The sequence below is a fragment of the Cornus florida genome, unplaced genomic scaffold (assembly GCF_030987335.1).
Source record: "Cornus florida cultivar Cherokee Brave unplaced genomic scaffold, ASM3098733v1 CherokeeBrave_3.0.0_Hap2_Chr05, whole genome shotgun sequence".
In the NCBI taxonomy this organism is placed as follows: Eukaryota; Viridiplantae; Streptophyta; class Magnoliopsida; order Cornales; family Cornaceae; genus Cornus; species Cornus florida.
In genome coordinates this window covers 74015158-74029004 of record NW_026775575.1, presented here as the reverse complement: position 1 = coordinate 74029004, position 13847 = coordinate 74015158, and the positions used below count along the sequence as shown (strand labels likewise).

The window sequence follows — 13847 nt, the reverse complement described above, 5'->3', positions numbered from 1 at the left end:
TTTTTTTTTTTAAAATTGCAAAAAATAAAATGAAAACGTTGGGCTTGTTTGGTAAGTATTTTGTTTTTGGTGTTTTTGTTTTTGTTGGGTATTGTAGCAATGAATGTAGAATAGAAAAACTTGTTTGGTAAAAAATATTTTATTTTGTACAGTACAGTAATGTTTCGTGTGACCAAAAATCAAAATAACAAGTTAATATTTTTACATGTTTCAGCACTGTAGTAACTAATAATGAACAGTAATAAATAAAAATTTTTTTATAAAACAATTTTAAATTGATATTTTTAAACGAATCATTATATTTTTCGATCAAACTTGTAATATATTTTTACCAAATATGTTTTTCATATTTTTGTTTCAAAAAATTTTGTAACAAATGAACGTTACCAAACATACTTCTAATTACTATTCAAATCACTCTATCAAAAAATAATAATAATAATAAATAAATAAATAACAAAATACAAACCAAACACGATTTACTGATAAGTAGAAATGGATTGTTAGGTTTTGATTCCTACAATTAGTCAATAAAAGAGACATGAGAGGCATTTCTGTAATTAAGACTATACACACGCCCTTAGAGTCTTAGACAGCTATAGATAGATAGATATATATATATATTAGTGAGTGTGATGATTTGTATGACATTTCGTTGTTTCAACGCTATCATCTCTCTATTCTCAAAGAGCTAGCTTTAATGGCCATCTCTCTCTCCAACATAGTCCCTCCCTTCAAAATCCACCCCCACAACGTATTCCAATCTGAAAAACACTTTCTCGTACCATCTCTTCCCCAAAATTCTCACTCTAGATTCTCCAAGAAAGTAGAAACCATAGGACGAGCATTGTCCGAAACAAGCGAGTCCTTGTCTTCAACCATATTTACCCAGATCAACACAGAAACACCAAAAGTTGAGGAAGAAGAAGATTATCAAGAAAAACAGCAACCGGAGAAGCCGGTAGCTGATCGGTGGCGAGAAATCCACGGTGAAGATGACTGGGTGGGCATGCTTGACCCGATGGACCCGTTGCTCCGCTCGGAGCTCATCCGGTATGGCGAGATGGCACAAGCTTGTTACGATGCTTTTGACTTTGATCCTTTCTCCAAGTACTGCGGAAGCTGTAGATTCAACCGTCACAACTTCTTCGATTGTCTGGACATGACAGGATACGGATATGATGTCACAAGGTACCTCTTTGCCACATCTAACATAAACTTGCCAAATTTTTTTAAGAAATCGAGGTGGCCTAAGGTTTGGAGCAAAAATGCCAATTGGATCGGGTACGTGGCCGTGTCCAACGATGAAATGTCACTGCGGTTAGGCCGTCGTGACATTACCATCGCATGGCGGGGCACAGTGACACGACTCGAAATGATTGCAGACATGATGGACTTTCTAAGACCTATCTCATCCGACAAGATCCCTTGTCCAGACCCAACCGTAAAAGTCGAGTCGGGATTTCTCGACCTCTACACGGACAAGGAGGAGACTTGCCGGTTTTGCAAGTTCTCAGCTAGAGAGCAAATATTGAGTGAGATCAAGAGGTTGATAGAGAAGTACCAGGATGAAGAATTGAGCATAACCATAACGGGTCATAGTTTGGGCAGTGCACTAGCTACCCTAAGCGCCTATGACATTGTCGAAACCGGTTTGAATGTGATGGGTGATAGTCGGGCAGTACCCGTTTGTGTTTTTTCATTTTCGGGTCCACGGGTCGGGAATGTGAGGTTCAAGGAAAGGCTCGAGTGCCTCGGATTGAAGGTGCTGAGGGTGGTAAACGTTCATGACATGGTGCCGAAATCACCCGGATTCATTTTTAATGAAAATGTACCTCCGATGATGATGAAGATGGCGGAGGGGCTGCCGTGGAGTTACTCGCACGTCGGAGTTGAGCTTGCGTTGGATCATTGCAACTCTCCGTTCTTGAAGCAAACGGGCGACCCGGTTTGTGCCCATAACTTGGAGGCTCACCTGCATTTGCTTGATGGGTTAGTCATTCTCTCTTTTACTCCCCCCTCCACACACACACACACTATTTACATATGCATTGGGTCAAAATGTTCATGTGTATCATAAATTTTATATTCACGTCAATATTGAATCAAAATTAATCTTATGTTATTTTATATAAGGAGTTTATTTTAAATTTCATAAAATTACAAAAAATAAATTAAAAATTAATAGGTAAGGTCATGTAGGTAGACAATGTGAAACACACCCAAATCCTACCCGAATATCAAGAAATTTGAAGTTCGAACTTGCAATAAATTTAATCCAATTTTTTATGGTATTTTATTGCCCAAAGATGCTAATATTAGTGTGCCATTTAATATTATATGGAAGCAATGTGAGGTGGAAGTGATTAAAAAAAGAGATGAAGACGAGACCATCTGTAATGACTTGTAAGTTACAGCCAAAGTTGGGGATTTAAATAATTGCACGAGTACCCATTGGCATTAAATGTTATTATGACAGGCTGGTGGGCTACTATTATAATTTTAACACACTATCACAAGTAAATTGTGTGTGAAAGTGAAATATATTTTATTAATTCAATTTGTACTTATAAAAATAGAAAAGATAAAAAAAAAAAAATTATTTTTTGTTTGATTGGTTTAGAAACATCTTTAAAGCTATGTCTTAACTTTTGAACAAATAAGTTTTTGTTAATTAATTTTATTAAGTCATAGTCACACCCGACGTATAAACGTTGTTATTATCATTATCTTCATTCTTGTCTTTACTAAAATTTTATTTTTTTCACTCTTTCTCTATAAATAAAAGCAATATATCGACTTTTGTGTTTTGTTAAGCCCATTTGTGTCGAATGATACCCATTTTATTTGACAAGTAGCAAGTGAAGTCGCGATTGCACAACGATATATCATGAGTGAAGTTGTGATTGCACAACTATATATCTTTAGCATTTATGATAATATATAGATATATAAATACATACAGAAATGCAATTAATTGAACGTAGTTGTAAAATTGACGTTGGTGATGCAGATACCATGGAAAAGGCCATAGATTTGTGTTAGCAAGTGGAAGAGACCCTGCACTGGTGAACAAGGCTTGTGATTTCTTGAAGGATCACTACCTGGTCCCACCTAACTGGAGGCAAGATGCCAACAAAGGGATGGTGAGGAACAACGATGGCCGTTGGATGCAACCTGAACGGCCCAAACTCGACGACCACCCTGCAGAAACACACCATCGCCTCAGGCAATTAGGGTTGGCTTCTGATCATCAATAGATTCTTTGCTATTTATTATTGTAGAAGAAGTTAAATATATCGAACATTTAAGATTAGCTTCTTTTGTGAAATTGTTAGGCATTGAAGAATCGCTTCCTTGTCATGGTTAGAAAATGATAGGCACAGAAATGATTGAAGATAAACTTTAGATGTATGAAGATATTAATTAGTCTATGACGTCACTGTAATAATCATGAATTCAGGGCTCGTTTCCGGGCTCATATGGTATGCTGGAGTGTTAAATCATGACAAGGAAAGAACAACATATATAGGAAGAAGAAAGCTTACCATTCTCAAACTTGAAACCAAATTTTAATTGGACTGAGAAAGATTCATCATTTGGCATTAATAGATAATACAAAAATAAAAAATAAAAAACTAAAATATAAAAAATAAAAAATAAAAAATAAAAAATCCTTAAAATTGATAGAAATAAAAGAAAACAAGTCGAACTTCATTTATTAGAATTGCCTCTCGCTAAATATTGCAATAACTTATCTGCGGCCAACATGTATCTGTGATACTTAACCTGTTATACAATATAGGACTATCATCAATGTGTGCAAAGGGAAAAAAAAAAAAAAAAAGAAAAAAAAAAAATAGATACAATATTGTTGGCTTTCAGAATGAAAAAATGGTCATTTCACGGAGGAAAAGTGCAAAATTGCACTAGTTTACTGAAACATTCACTTAAAATGTTTCTCTGTTACTGAAGCCGATCTGTCGCCTCGCCTCAAAACCCCGCGCAATGCCTATTTACACTCCCTTCACAAAGCTCCACCACCATGCGAATCAACAACCGAGTTTCCATAAACTACTCAACATGTATAGTAACACCTTTGACTCCGCGAAAGGGCAACCTGACAAAATCAAGATAAAGAGCAGAAAGAAGATTTTAGGTTTTATACAATTCAAGAACCTAATTCAGAACACAATTTTTGGTACTGCGTCGTGTAATATATTCTTTTATGCTGTGGGAATTTATCACCCGGTGGTGAACAATTCCAAAAATAAATAGAACAATTTTATGTTCGTGTAATAAGTTGTGGAAGGACTATATTGCAGTTAAACCCTGATAGGTGCAAGTACACAAATCCTTTTACTTTTAGGTCCAACAATGATCTATGCAGGCCAACTTTATTGTGAACAGTGTATTATCTAATCCTCACAGTTCATTGGATTGCAGAATTTCGATGGCCTAAGAAACATTGGAATATGGAAAGTAAGAACCAGATGTGCAGAAAATAATACTCTACAAATGACAATAATTCGTCGCAACAAGAAGATATCTTTTTTGCTGTTTTGCTTCGGAAGATTTATTCACATGTTTCTATTCGAGACCCAGCATAAAAAAACAATTTAGTTATTGTCCAACAGGCATTGCGAAAATAGTTAGAAGAGACCATCACTGTTTTGGAAGGTGAGAGTGCTGTATGGTGGAAGGTGGCGATGGTGGCGGTAGTGAAAGGTGTTAGTGTTGCCAGTGGAGGAAGGCGGTGGAGGTGATGGCGACTGCAATGTGGTGGTGGTGGAAGGCGGCAGCAGTGGTGGTGATGGTGGTGGCAGTGGTTTTTCTGACTTGGTACGTTAGGTCTTTTTGGGAATGTGATTTTTTTTTTTTTAATAATTTTACTTGCGAGAGGAATGACCATTCCATAGGTTGATATGTGGAATGAATTTTCTTTTCCATTCCAATGGTTCCAGGTCATTAACATTGTAATTTTCCTATCAAACAAAAGAATGGGCATTCTACTCCTGCAGCATACCAAGCACAGTTTTAAGGTAACATTATGAGACTATAATTAAAAACATAAAAGTGGACAACATTGAAGGATGTTTAACATTCAACTGTTTGTGCAAAAGAAAATACATTATGGAGGGTTATACAACCACTATATAGACAGAATTGGTGACTCCTTATCAATGCTTTACTTCTCATTAAGATGGTTCAAAATAACAAGAAAAGGACAGAACATTGCAAGAACTACCCAAACAAAGTTTAAAAATCACATTTGCAGTGAAGGGCATGACAATAAATTAAGGAAACTGTTCTTATCTTAAAAAAAAGCATTATCTGCTGTGCAGAAGATTGATTTATATAACTCACATTACTCACCTAAACCCCTGCTGCAGCTTTAGCCTCAGAATCCATCTTCCCCTGAAACAATTGACCAGCAATCATAGCCAATCAAATCAACAGTCTCAACTCGTGAACATGAAACAATAAGGCATTAATGTGTCTGCAGGTCATACAACTTGGGAGAACAACATGAAAATTTAGTCATCAATATCCAATTTATTAAATACTAATATATCTAGGGTTCACTGTTATATCTATTAACTATTGTGTATTAGTGCCGAAAGCAATAAGAAAATAAGAAAATAATTGTGAAAAGAATTTATGAGTTGTAAAATTTTTCATTAAATTGTGGCTAGTAGAAGGCCAGAACTCTGTCTAAGGGGTTGGATATCACATGACTAAATTTGTACCAATTAAATAATTGACAAGGTTCTGAATCAAACAAACCTCAGCTGGAGAGCTGTTGCGGACTTTCCGTGTAGGAGTCCTCATTGTGACAAACTCCTCTGCTGATGTAGGATGAATACCTACTGTGGCATCAAAATCTGCCTTTGTCAACCCAGATTTCACAGCAATAGCAAATCCCTGAGGTTTTAAACAAAACAAAATCAAATGAATTGATCGTATGACAACAATTTTGGAAAAGCAACAAATTGATAGGATGCAGAAACCTGCACAATTTCAGCTGAATCTTCCCCACACATCATCAATCCCAGAACCTTGTCCGTTTTTGCGCACACTATAATTTTCATGAAAATCCGGTCCGGAAGCCCAGAAAGAGTAGCCTTTAAAGGCCTGAAGTTTGCTGTGAAGATATCAACATCACCATATTCTTTTATTGCCTGCAAAATTCCTTGAAATATTAAGCAACAAGCCAATCAGAGCTATTGCATATATGTAGTTCACAATTTGTTTCACCTGTTCTTCAGTAAGACCAACTTGTCCAATAGGTGGCTGAGAGAACACAGCAGATGGTACAGCCCTAGTCAAAAGCAGATGATAAACTGGTCAGGACGCAATGGAAAATCAAGTATCTTTTTATATTCTATATAAACCAATTGAAATTTATCGGTATAAAAGGACAATGAAAACACAGTTTAATGGTTACTAAATGATCTTGTAGATTCCAACATACAGAACCCAGCAAGCAGAATGCCTATCGTTTAACAATTAACTGATTCATACTGTATTCGAATGGATCTTCATAGAAACACTTGTGAGATTCTATGAAACAATTTATCATGAGATACAAGAAGTACCTATAATCTGGTTTTGTCGGTTCATTGGCAAAAAGAGTTTTTGCCAATGCCGCTCCCTCCATCAAAGCAACTGGAGTTAGATTAATTCTATCTGTAACATCTCCAACCGCCCAAATTGATGGAACAGATGTGCAGGAGTATTCATCAACCTAACGAAACAACATAAAACAATACAAGAAGATGCATAAAATAAAAAATAAAAAATAATCCTTTTAAGGTAACGGGAGGGGGGATTCAAGAGAGAGAGAGAAGGAAAAAAAAAAACAGTACCTCTATAGCTCCATTTTTGGTCATTTTTACCCCTACCTTCTCCAATCCTAAATTCTGCAATAAAAAAGGAGCCAATGTATCAGCCAATCTGAAATTGGTTTATTGTCAATATTTTGAGCATGTATCAACCAATCCTTCAGACCTACAAATGTTCTAACAATAAAGGGTCCGACTCCTCTAGGGTACAATCACCTTCAAGTTCATTAAGTAACAAATTACAGGGCACCATGTCAAATAATGGAGTGCGTTTCCATTGCTTGAAAAGAAGAATTCAAGACAATTCCCAGAACACCATTATTTCCCTCAGATAAACTGAGGTATTACAACCATACTTTATTGTGTCAACAAGCGAACTAAAAATTGCAGAAAACCATACAGAAATGAGACACCACAAATATGAAAAAATCAAACCTTTATGTTAGGCTTGCGCCCTGTTGCAAACATGATATGTGAGAAACCATCAACTGTTCCTTTGTTAGTCTTCAAAGACAGTGAACCATCTGTTGATTTAAGGATAGCCTGAGGCGACTCCTCTGTGTGGAACTCAATCCCTCTTAGAGACATCTGTTCTGCAACAAAATCTCTGATCTGCAGGAAACAAGAAATAAATTTTCATGCATGAAGGGAAACTTTTGTGTAAATATGTATATAACCAAACACAAACAATGTCATTTGTTGTTCCTCACCTCTTCATCAAAGCCTCTTAAAACCTTTTTCTGACGTATGAATACATGGACCTCACTTTTCAAACCATTGAAAATGCCAGCAAACTCAAGCGCAATGTATCCACCCCCAACTATTGCAATTTTCTTAGGCTTTGAAGGCAAATCAAGGGCAGCATCTGAATCTATTACATATTCACTTCCAGGAATTTCAGGAATGAAGGGGCGTCCCCCAACTGAAATCAGAATGTGTCTTGCCGAGTAGAGTTTCCCATCAACATCCACTGTGTGTGGGTCCAGAATCTGAGTATATGGTCATTAAAACCCATTCAATAGTTACAAAAAGATAGAGAAATGACATGTCAATAGCAATTCACTAAAAGACCATGTTAAAGATTAAATATGGCCACATAACCACATTTCACCTTTCCACGCCCTTCAATTAATGTGACACCAGCATTTTTCAGAATGCTCTTGTAGATACCGGTAAGACGCTGCAATTCAGCATTCTTATTAGCCATCAAGGTGCTCCAATCATGCTTGGGTTCAGCTTCATATTTCCATCCAAAACCACAACTCTCTTCAAATTCATGAGAATATTTGGATGCGTACACAAGTAGTTTCTTTGGAACACAACCACGAAGCACACACCTTCACTCCAGAAATTAAAAAAATCACTTACAAACTCAATAGAAAATCCCGGAATGCATAAATTTTTATGTAAGCTTGACTGAATGAAAAGAAAAGATTACACCCACTTAAATATGTAAGCTCAATGAAAATATATACAATAAGATACAAAGAAATATAACTGGTGCCTTGGATTGGTCTCCCGGCTCCAAGGGCCACAATGTATCCTTCATTGTTTCTCTGGCCGAATTTGTTGAGAAGGAGCTCCAAGAGGGGCCTCAGGCTTTGGATGCTCCGCAACAAGGGACTTATCCAAGTTTTTTTCTTTCTACTAAGAATTCCACTAAAGATCTAATCCAAAAGAAAAGGTGTTCTGTTAGGTTGTGTTAACCTACCATACAGAACAAGTATGTTGTCTATTATCGTTTTCACGATAGTTTTGTTGTTTCTTACCTATTTTGTTTCTGCAACCTCTCGGGGTGTCAAACTATTGCTAGGTTTTTCCCTCTTAGGTGTTTGGACTTTCTTTAGTCGAGATTGTGTTCTAAACCTAATTGTAAATTAATTTTATTTCTGGTAATAAAATTTTACTTACCAAAATATACATACATGTGTTATTTTGACATATCTAGCAAAGTGTGGGACAAAATCAGATTTATACAGAAGCGACCAAATCAAATTAAATTTATTAAGATGAGAACAATCAGGCCATGTAATTCCCCAAAAATCCTAAAAGAAAAAGGAAATTGAAGAACTTTTCACAAAAAATTGAGAACAGCATAAATAACACTTAGCCATTTCCAGTAACTTCAGGTTTAGGCCACAGGGAGGTAGTTTAGATCATGTAACCCTAATGACCTTTTGCCCCTCCTTTATACAGGGTTGGATTACTCATAGTTGTTAAAGGCGCACCTATGCTCCAAAAAAGCCCCAGGCTCGTCGAGGCTCACGTAGAGCCCAACCTAGTGTAGGCCATGCCCCCTTCAATCAGGCTCACATAAAGCCCCCAGGCTCACACTTTGTAGTAGGCTTCAAGCTCAAGAAAGGTGCGCCTTTTATTTTATAATCATTTATTCATATCATTTTCTCTTTTATTTAATGACCACTAAATTAAAATGTTCTATATCACACCACGATCACTACGTACATTAATTGCATTTAGTGCTTGATTCTGAAAATATAAGATAATATATGTTGGGCGCACTCCACTGTTCTACGTTTGTACTCCCATTTAAAAGGATTTGACACTTTTAACCCTAACTTGACACATTAATGCTTATTTTCTTTCAAATTACGTAACTACCCTTCCAAATATGATTGGTCTTCCCCTCTCTATCCAATCTTTAATATTTTGGGTCTCTTTTGATGGGATCCAAGAAACAAAATACCCATGCCCAAAAAAATAAAATGGACCAAAAAAAGGTTATAAATAAATTATATGAACAAAAACTAAAAAAATGCTATCTGTGTTGAATGAATTATTTCTTTAGACGACTCGATAATAAAATAAAAAAGTACCCAAAACAAAAATCGGAACCAAAAAAAAAAGTGAACTCAGTTAAATAAATTATTTCTTTCCACAAGACCACCCCAAAAAAAGTTATCCTTACTGAATAAATTATCTTTTTTGACACGATCCAATAAAAAAAGGACCCAAAAAAGGAGTTATCTATGTTGAATATAACATCTTCTGACAAGACCACAAAAAAGGCATTGAAGTAAAGAACATAATAATAATAATAATAATAATAATAACAACAATAATAATAATAATAATAATAACAACAATAATAATAATAATAATATAATAATAATAAATTTAAGTTTCACAAATAAAGGGTAGCTATTGTATTATAAAATAAGGGAGGATACATTAATGACTTTAGGAACCTTCTTGTCATTTACTTTGAAAGAAAAAAGCAAGTGGAGTGCAAGTGCAGAAAAGACGATTGCAAATATCGCCTCCCTATAGGCTTAAAATTCGCATGATTATAGTTTTTTATTGTTTCCGATTTTGTAATTACATTTAATTTGGCTAATGCATATGTATATCAGATGATATGAAAGGATTTATGAGCACCAATTTACCCAATATTCTTAGTTGATATATCAAGGCATTTTTAGATAATTTTTTATTATGGGTCACGTATCTTGAGTTGTTCCAATTGTATATTTATTGAATTCATATGCAAATAGAATAGATATGTTGAATTAGCTAATCCATTGAATTGATATGCTGAAATTTTTTCTTATTTAGCCACTGACTAGCTTGTGTTGCATTGTTTAAATATTCTTTATATGCTTATAACTAATATGTCATTATTATCACACACGCACCTTGCACTTAAGCTACAGAAGACCTTTGGGGCCTTAGTGCGCCTTGAGCCTTTATCAACTATGGGATTACTAGTGTTGGTTTTTGCCAAGTCGAGTAGCAGACTAGGTATAAACTAACTTCCGACATTATTTGCACAATGTGACTACCTTCGTGCCCAAAACATGATTTTTCATATAAATAAGTCAAAATACGTCTTTAAGTAAAAAAGAAACAAAACCCAAACTTGGAATGAAAATAAATCAATATTCCATATGCAGTAGATGAGCCAATCTAGCTTTCATATTCGCATCACCCTTATTTCATTTTCTTTTCCGTAATTAGCATTAACTAATCACCACCAAGGAATAATGCTAAGGAACTTATCTGATTCCAACTCATTCCCAAAAGATTTCCAAACAGCACATTTCTTGTATCAATCACACAACAAAACTTAATCCAATTATTTGGGATTGACAAAATCCAAGTGAAACTTAATTAAGTTTCTGCCAGCAATTATAAATTTTATTCCAGGAGCTTGGCATAGCAAATTAGGAAAGATATTTTAGCATGTGATTGGGGATGGGCCCTGGGTCGGCATAACCCGAGTCCCACCCCAAATTTTATGGGTATGGATAAAGTATTTGAGATCATGTGGCTGGGATTTAGTTTAAACCTAGACGTCCAAATTTATTTTGAGTAAAACTTGGGCAAAGATTCCACAAACTTGAGCAACCCAAAAAAACCCAAAATGCAAGAAGAGTTCATAGTTTTTAATTTATTTTAAGACTGTAGGTTATTTATATAAATTAAGGGTAAGGTTCCATTATTCATTCTTCGATAGCATTAATACTAGTCATAGTAATTAACCATTTAACTTGTGATACAGTTGCTTTGAAAATTTGAAGTAAATTTATAATAATTGCAATTAGATTGAATTTAGAAATAAAATAAGAAAGAATATAATATTTTGCCTTTCCAAATTTTTAGATTAAAGAACGTTATTGAATCTCACAAATCTGAACATGTCATCTTTTTAAAATAGTACTTTGATGTGACTTATCAAAATAGATATATCGCTGGCGGTAGAAGCTAGTCGCCAGAATTGAACTTTCGGGCAAGGATGGAGACAAAAAAAACATGAGCACACTTGTGCGAGCCTTATTGAAAAATAAATCAAGAAGCACGGTGGCATGTTTCGGTCCTCTTCCCCATTACCCAGAAATATATATATATATATATATTGTTTTGATGTGGGATTTTGTAGTTTTTTGTTGTTCGAACTTTTTGGAACATGTTATTGGTTTGAAACATGCAATGGTTGGTATATGTTTTATTACAGGTTATAAACTACTGTCGTATAATTATATTATGCCAAGGTTAGTTTTATTATAATTTCTTGTCGCAAAATATGAATGGTTTCATTTCAAGTCAAATGTATATAGTTTCAATATTTAATGTTAAATTTTAGCATTTTCAATGTTTGTAACATTCTATTTATTAGTAGACCATGGAAGCCATCTGGTATAGCATGGGTTTAGGAGTTAGTACCTTGGGTCTGGTTTGGTCTGACGCCTTGGCCTACCCAACCGGCAGAATCTCAAACCTACTTATAACACATCTACCCTAGTCAAATTATCCACAAAGATATCCAGATTCCAAGTTCTCCATAAAAGATGACAATTAGCTTCACATACTGGAAAAGGAATGTGATTACAAAAGATAATCAACTTACACCAGTCTTGCATAGACGCACTAATCATGTGAAATTTGACAAGTTAACCATCCCATTGGCTTCATCAAACATCATCAGGACACTACTGGAGGGTTCTTTCTTCTAAAATTCGACTTCAATGGGGCTACAGGACCTATGGTAACAGTACTGTATGGTTGTTCTCCATAACTGATTTTATAAGATCAAAATCACCAGACAACCCCATTTGACAGAACAATTTCCATATTGGATGCCATCAAACACAATAAATTCCAAAAGTATTATCAGTTGGAAAGTTACACTTTTCAAATCAGGTATCCTCACAGGATCAAATTGACAACCTCTAGATGTATTATCAGCTGGAAAGTTATTAGAACACCCAAAGAAAATTCAATTATGCAACCACAAAATTATTTCATTAACTTGCTATCCCACCCAAAACTGTCTTTAGTATCTTAAATGAATTAAATATCAGAACCTGCAATGATGCAAGAAACAGTTTTCCCAACCAAACAATTTGATGGGCTATCTTTAGTTAATGTCACTGTGTGCTATTGAGGTATATTTGATGATTCCTGTGAATAAATACCTCTCAGACTACTCCTTTATTCCTTGAATTTATCACAATATTTCATTATCAAATAAATCCTGAAATAATCCATGTACTTCAGTAATTCTCGATGTTGAAGATAATTCCGGATCATATTATACTACAACTCTTTTATATTTTTAACATGTATTATTTTTCTCATATGGAATTCAATAATAAATACTTTAACTAAAAAATTTGCAAAATCCCAATAACAACAACAAAATTACTCCCCAATCCTACATTTCTTACTATTTGCAAGGTTAGGTATTCATGTGGCTGTATACCCCAAACTGAAATTCATCAAGCTAACTTAAAAACAATACATACACACATATATAAGCATTCAAAAACCCAAAATTCACAACTTACGTTCCACCAACGCCTCCGGTAGTGTCCGAAGATACGGTGGCAAAAGGAAGCTCGCACACGGCAACGGAAGCACCGAAATTGGCGGCGAAACGCGAAGCCCTAACGCCGCCGCTGCCAGCGCCGATGGTGAAGAGGTCGAAGTCGTAGTGGCGATGCTCGGCGCCGTTGTCGGACTCGGCACGAGTGGTGAAGCGACGGTGGTAGTGAGAGAAAGAGGAGGAGCGGGGAAGAGAGAGAAAGTGAAGGTTTTTGGAGTGAGGGAGAGGGGAAGAGTGAGGAGAGAGAGAATTAGGGTTTAGAGAAATGGGGAATCGTCTGTAGAGGGTTTGGAGAGTTGGGGAAGAGAAGGTGGTAAGTTTTGGTGTGCTCAAAGAAGTCGCCATTCTGCGTCCTTTCTATTCTATCTTTGCTTTTGTATATATGCCGAGTTGAGTTGGGCAAATACAAATAATTTCATTTTATAATAGGAAAATGCTACTCCTATTAGATACAATCTTTATAATATGTTATATAAAAAAGCAGAATAAAGTAAGTGGATAATTTATTTAAAAAGAAAAAACAAAATTTGAATTTGTCATGTACTCAAATCATGATTACTTCAATTGAATGGTCCACAACGAAGAGGCATATTAAGTAATATTTCTTAAAGATAAATACGGAGTATTAAGAAAAAATTAACCCCATTTGATTTTTATAT

The 13847-nt window shown here is 35.3% G+C and overlaps 2 protein-coding genes across 3 annotated transcripts; one reads left to right on the top strand and one right to left on the bottom strand.

The window, feature by feature from the left end:
- The first annotated feature begins 644 nt into the window (after window positions 1-644).
- On the top strand, window positions 645-3828 carry LOC132306859 (phospholipase A1-Igamma1, chloroplastic). The gene is made up of 2 exons (XM_059804427.1): window positions 645-1992; window positions 3014-3828. The coding sequence occupies exons 1-2, from the start codon at window positions 701-703 to the stop codon at window positions 3258-3260; spliced, it is 1539 nt and encodes a 512-aa protein (XP_059660410.1). The 5' UTR covers window positions 645-700; the 3' UTR covers window positions 3261-3828.
- On the bottom strand, window positions 3694-13593 carry LOC132306858 (glutathione reductase, chloroplastic). Of its 2 annotated transcripts, none has more exons than XM_059804426.1 (11): window positions 13151-13593; window positions 7957-8182; window positions 7556-7834; window positions 7281-7457; window positions 6870-6923; window positions 6600-6748; window positions 6259-6322; window positions 6012-6182; window positions 5788-5925; window positions 5368-5418; window positions 3694-4120 (listed from the first exon to the last, which is right to left on the bottom strand). In XM_059804426.1, exons 1-10 carry the CDS (start codon window positions 13531-13533, stop codon window positions 5377-5379), a joined length of 1683 nt encoding a protein of 560 aa, XP_059660409.1. In that variant the 5' UTR covers window positions 13534-13593; the 3' UTR covers window positions 3694-4120; window positions 5368-5376. The 2 variants fall into 2 exon arrangements, with proteins under 2 accessions (XP_059660409.1, XP_059660408.1); XM_059804425.1 differs by having other exon boundaries at window positions 5377-5418; window positions 13151-13592.
- Window positions 13594-13847: the final 254 nt, after the last annotated feature.

Coding starts and splice junctions, on each gene's coding strand:
- LOC132306859 (XM_059804427.1), top strand. CDS start 701: ATGGCCATCTCTCTCTCCAACATAGTCCCTCCCTTCAAAATCCACCCC. Junction 1,993..3,013: donor CACCTGCATTTGCTTGATGG/GTTAGTCATTCT, acceptor TTGGTGATGCAG/ATACCATGGAAAAGGCCATA.
- LOC132306858 (XM_059804426.1), bottom strand. CDS start 13,533: ATGGCGACTTCTTTGAGCACACCAAAACTTACCACCTTCTCTTCCCCA. Junction 7,458..7,555: donor TAAGAGGCTTTGATGAAGAG/GTGAGGAACAAC, acceptor TGTTTCCTGCAG/ATCAGAGATTTTGTTGCAGA. Junction 5,926..6,011: donor ATTCAGCTGAAATTGTGCAG/GTTTCTGCATCC, acceptor TTAAAACCTCAG/GGATTTGCTATTGCTGTGAA.